This window comes from Spinacia oleracea, chromosome 4 (assembly GCF_020520425.1).
Source record: "Spinacia oleracea cultivar Varoflay chromosome 4, BTI_SOV_V1, whole genome shotgun sequence".
In the NCBI taxonomy this organism is placed as follows: Eukaryota; Viridiplantae; Streptophyta; class Magnoliopsida; order Caryophyllales; family Amaranthaceae; genus Spinacia; species Spinacia oleracea.
In genome coordinates, this window is record NC_079490.1 from 155,302,097 (window position 1) to 155,307,975 (window position 5,879).

Sequence of the window (5,879 nt, forward strand, 5' to 3'; positions counted from 1 at the left end):
TTAAGCATCTGTCTAGATATTCCATACACAAAACAAATAGATAGGGAGACAAGGGGTCACCTTGCCTTAAGCCCTTCTTTGCATTGAAAGGTTTTGTCAGCTCACCATTTATGTTGAAAGAATAGGATACTATGTCAATACATATCATAATCCAAGTCACAAACCAAGTGGGAAAACCCAAAGCCAACAAAAGTTGCTCAACAAAAGGCCATTCTACCGAGTCATAAGCCTTTTGGAGATCAATTTTAAGCATACATCTAAGAGATATGTTCTTCCTATAGTAGCCTTTAGCAATTTCATGGCTAAGAATAATATTATCAAAAATAACACGCCCCTTTATAAAGGCAGATTGACTTTCTCCCACAATCTCAGGCAAGATGTTCTGAAGCCTATTAATAATAACCTTTGAGATTATTTTGTACAAGACGGTACAACATGCTACTGGCCTATAATCCTTCACATGAACATCATTTGAGATTTTAGGAACAAGAGTCATTGCTGCTATAATGCTAAGCCCAGTGATATTCCAGGTTTACCTGGTGAGGCATTTGATTGTAAACAAAGAAGTCTTATACTGCTGCTATAATGCTAGGCCCAGTGATATTCTTGGTTTTCTGGTAAAAAAAGAGCATTATACCCATCGATTCCTGGAGCCTTGAGAGAGTCCATATAAAAAAGAGCAGCCTTAATTTCGTTTGAAGATATTGGTTGACATAGAGAAGAAGGATCAGTAAGCCTTGGGCCTCTATCTGTAATATTCCTGTCCACCATAGGTAGAACTACAGAAGCTAATCCCATCAGCTTTTTATAAAATTGTATAATCTCCTCCTTTATAAGGTCTTGAGTTCTTAACCTGGTGTCATCCTCCCTAATCAGGGTCGTGATCGAGTTTTGATTCTTTCGTTCCTTGGCATAAGAATGGAAAAACTTGGTATTTGAATCGCCAAGTTTAATCCAATCTACTCTTGCCTTTTGTTGCCAGAGTCCTTCATCGATAGCATTTCATTTCTCGACTTCAGTTAAGAGCTTCCTTTCCCTGAAAATGAGTTCAATATTCTGAATATCAACATTCAGTTGGTGCTGCACATTCCGAAGTTCAACCCTAGCAGCTTCAAGTCTCATACTAATACTCTTGAAATGTTTCTCATTCAAGCTCTTCATGTCCTCTTTTAGGCACATTAATTTGTACCAAACATCAAGAATGGGGTAAGAATTTTGTTTATATTAACAATTCTTTCAAAGTCTACATGCTCTGTAAGAATATTAAGAAATTTAAAGGGCCTACTTTTTCGAACCTGTAATTCTTCAAACTGGAGCATGAGAGGGCAATGGTCAGAAACATTTCTGTCCAAAACCTCAAAAGTAACCAAAGAATATTTTGCCATCCACATCTGATTAGCATCACATCTGTCGATTCTGGTGAAAATCCTTTCCCCATCCTCTTGATTATTACACCATGTATAATGAGAGCCAACTGTTCTCACTTGTTGCAGGGAGTTATGTGTCATACAGTCTGAGAAGTCCTTGATCTCTGACAGTGTTACGGGAGCACCATTCAATCTGTCATCAGCTAGCAACAAAGTATTAAAATTGCCACAAAAGCATATTGGCTCTTTAAGAGTATTGACAATTCTATTTATGAAAGCCCAAAGTTCCTTTCTCAACTCTTGAGTATTAAACCCATAAATTGCAACGAAACACATACTTTCCCCTGTGATGATATTTAGCACATACTCTGGTGCATACACCCTGGGCACATTGATCTAAAATCACAACATCAACACATCTAAGGTTCCACGCTATACAGATCCTCCCATTAGGAGCATCTTGATAATTATTTATCACATTCCAATTATTGAACATTTTATTGGAAATACTAGAGAACTTGTTAATCTTTACTCTTGTTTCCATCAAACCAAAAATATCAATTTTATGCTTTAATAGGAAGCGGAGAATTTCCTTCTGTTTGAAAGGCTTGTTTACGTCTCAAAGGGGAAATAATCCTCGCCTGGTTGTGCATCATGTATTTCTTCTAACACTTCATCATTGTGTAGCATTGTATATGGATTAGCTACAGTAATGGGAGTGACATGTTGAGAATCTGAGCTAGGTCTAGCACCAGACCTTCTAGTAACAGTAGCCCAAGTCTCCACCTCAGGTTGTTGTGGTTCTTCGAGGATAGGAGGGAGGTCTGCCACTCGTTGGGGACAGGTTGTATTTGTGGTTTCTTAGGAACCCATTGCTTCCTATATTTTACACCCCTCTTCACAGGAGGTTTTTGAACACTATAATCATGGCCATCTTGGTTGCACATTTCACAGAATGGGGGAAACCAATCAAATAGAACTTGTTGCTCAAACACCATTCCATTTGGTTCCTCTACCTGTAAGATGTCAACTCGTGGTCTAGTCACATCCACTTGAATCAACATTCTTGCATACAAAATTCTTGTTTGATGTGTCGTACACTCATCTGCTAAAAGAGGTTTCCCAATAACACTTTCAATTCTACTCAAAGCATTCGGTCCCCAACAACTCAAAGGCAAGTTTGGCAATTGAACCCATAAAGGAACCTCACGCAACACTTCATCCTTGAAACTGAAATTAGCACTCCATGGCTTAATAATCATAGGATGGTTTGCAATTGAGTAGGGTCCTGAGCAAAGAACCATATTCCTATCATCCAAAGTCTCAAATTTAATTATAAAATACCCTTGATCATGTAAGTAGATTATAGGTTTACTTTGAATGTTCCAATTTCTCTCCACGTAGGTATGCAAGTATTTCAAAGTAGGAGTGTCCCCAATTACATAACAAATTACAGCATTTGCCCATTTAGCAATTTCGGTATCAATTTCATCTTTTTGCAAGCACGCAATAGGATTTCCATCTTTTAAAGTGGGTGGAACAAAACCGAGTCGCATACCTCTAGACATCGTTCTATTGGTACCTTGGCTAGGGATTGGCGCAGGAGACATCACCAACCGCCTAGTCGGAGTTTCCGTGGAAGCAACAGGGCTAGGCGATGCAATTGGGGCAGCTCGCAGGATCGTGCTTGGTCGCAACTCCATGCCTGGTCGCAGCTCTGTCGTAGGAGTCGATTGATTCGCTGAATACCCAGAAGTAGACGACGCCGACCTCTGCTCCGTCCTCACAGTCGGTGATGGCACCAGGATATTTCTCGGCCGCCCACTCTTGGCCATTAATGGCAGAGTGTGCACAATAGCCTTTCACACTTATCGTGCGCCTCCAGAGCTTAGAGAAAGCAGCATTTATATTTGACCACTTTTATAAAATATTGGTATGGAAAGATGTACCCCAAAGCTTGGATTATTCCATTAATTAATCAAAGATGGTACAGAGTACCATAAATTTATTATAAGGAACCCTTTAAAATATTATGTCGATATACAATAAATTTATTATACACCTAATGCGTGCAAAAACTTTTTAACTGAGAATTCTAAGGTGATACTCCTATTGAGTATCACCAAGTGTTTTATTTATTATATCATTTTATATTTTAATAAATATATTTTCTTATTTTTGTTAAATGATTTGTAATATTTGAAAATGTTTTTCTAAAATACATATATTTCTGTAAAAACAAAATCCCAAAAAAATAAAAACATTAATCTCCACCCTAATTAAGTTTGCATCCAGCCCGGAACACCACCGTCGACGCCGCTGACCGCCGACGATACCGAAAAATGAACATCAATTTGTCCAAAACTCTCGGAATCTCCGGCCCTTCCAATTGGTAATAGTCAGAAATACCTAATTAATTGTTTTGTTGGTTGACGTTAGGTAGGGGGGGGGGGAGCAGTTATGGGTAGGCAGCTCGTAAGGAGGAGAGGGGAGGGGGTCGTGGCTGGAGATCCGCGAAAGATATGAGGGGCAATATGCGGTGGTCGGGGATGGGGATGGGTAGTTGTGGTGGTCGGCGAAGGGGGGAGGGCAGGGTAACTTTGGGAGTATGGTGGTCGGGGAAGGGGACGAGGGAGAGAGGAGGGGTAATATACGGTGGTCGGAGTTGTTGGCGGAGGAGGAAACAAGACACGAACAATATAATTATTAATATTTTGGTTCAGTTCACAAGTAAGGTTGTTGGAGTAGTGGTTCTGTCTAAATCCAATAGAGTTTAGGGAAGTAGAGGTCCAAGGTTCAAGCCTTATTAACAACAAATGTTAAATGTTACTCTCTTTTTTTTAAACGTTTTAATTTAAGTTAGCTTTTACTTCTTGATTTTTTGTTATCGAATTTTTCTAGGTATCTTATGACTTCTCATAATTATTTTGGGTAAATTTTCTATAATCATTGATTGTATTAGATTTTAATTTAAGCTAGCTTTTAATTTTATTTTTCATCGCATTTTTCTAGGTATCTTATGACATCTCGTTATTATTATTATGGGTAAATTTTTCATAATTATTGTTGTATATATTAGGTAAATTCAATTAGAAATAAGGAATTTTGGTATAATCAATCACAACTTTAACTTTTGAAAGTAAATTTGTAAGACTGCATACTTCGTATGATATAAGGGAAAATTAATCATAACAGGTCACAAGTGAATGTTAAAGTGTAGTTTGAGCTCGAGAGTAAATCAAGCTAGTTAAAATAAATGATCCATAAATTACTTTTAAAGAAAAATTTTATACCTTTATATACTTAAATTCAAGATTTGTCGATATAAATATTAAAAACTATTCATAAATTTTTAATAAGTAACAAAATATTTATTTAAATTATTTTTAAAATTATAACATCAAAAAATGATTATGGAAAAGTGTGGTAATTACCAATGGCGTAGTTGGCTAGATGATAACTTTATTTTGTGTTGTGGTAATAACCAATGGTGTAGTTGGCTAGATGCAAACTGTATTTTTGTGTTCTGGTGATAACCAATGGCGTAGTTGGCTAGTTGCAAACTGTATTTTTTTTTTGTAATAACCAGAACACAAAAATAAAGTTTGCATATAAACAACTAAGCCATTGGTCATTACCACATATTGAAAAAGAATAAAAAACTTGAAAATAAATAAACGGTGATCTAAATAAATAAAAATGTATAAAACTTGAAAATGAATAAACAGTGAGCTTCAATGAATAAAAATTGAGTTTTAAATATTAAAAATTGAATCTTAAATAAGTAAATCGAGCTAGTTAAAATAAATAATCCTTAAATTACTTTCACAGCAAAATTTTATACATTTATTTAATTTAATTCAAGATTTTTCGATATTAATATAAAAAACTATTCATAAATTTGTAATAAGTAACAAATTTTTTATTTCAATTATAAGATGTTGAATAATATTAAACTAGTTTTAAAATTATAACATCCAAAAATGGTTATGGGAAAGTGTGGTAATGACCAATAGCTTAGTTGGCTGGATGCAAACTGTATTTTTGTGTTATGGTAATAACAAATGGCGTAGTTGGCTAGATGCAAAATGTATTTTTGTGTTTTGGTAATAACTAAGCCATTGGTCAATACCACATATTGAAAATGAATAAAAACTTGAAAATAAATAAACGGTGAGCTAAATGAATAAACATTGAGCTTCAATGAATAAAACTTGAGTTTTAAATATTTAAAATTGAATCTTAAATGAGTAAATCGAGCTAGTTAAAATAAATAATCCTTAAATTACTTTTAGAGCAAAATTTTATACATTTATTTAATATAATTCAAGATATTTCGATATAAATATAAAAAACTATTCATAAATTTTTAATAAGTAACAAATTTTTTATTTCAATTGAAAGATATTGAATAATATTACACTAGTTTTAAAATTATAACATCAAAACATGATTATGGGAAAGTGTGGTAATGACCAATTGCGTAGTTTTTTTTTTGGCAAATAGATAGAT

General features: G+C 34.9%; 1 protein-coding gene across 2 annotated transcripts; it reads right to left on the minus strand.

The window, feature by feature from the left end:
- Window positions 1–309: 309 nt before the first annotated feature.
- LOC110792307 (uncharacterized) lies at window positions 310–3,980 on the minus strand. Of its 2 annotated transcripts, none has more exons than XM_021997123.2 (2): window positions 1,296–3,980; window positions 310–1,036 (listed from the first exon to the last, which is right to left on the minus strand). In XM_021997123.2, exon 1 carries the CDS (start codon window positions 3,200–3,202, stop codon window positions 2,072–2,074), a length of 1,131 nt encoding a protein of 376 aa, XP_021852815.1. In that variant the 5' UTR covers window positions 3,203–3,980; the 3' UTR covers window positions 310–1,036; window positions 1,296–2,071. The 2 variants fall into 2 exon arrangements, with proteins under 2 accessions (XP_021852815.1, XP_021852816.1); XM_021997124.2 differs by having other exon boundaries at window positions 310–1,166; window positions 1,296–3,446.
- Window positions 3,981–5,879: the final 1,899 nt, after the last annotated feature.

Coding starts and splice junctions, on each gene's coding strand:
- LOC110792307 (XM_021997123.2), bottom strand. CDS start 3,202: ATGGCCAAGAGTGGGCGGCCGAGAAATATCCTGGTGCCATCACCGACT.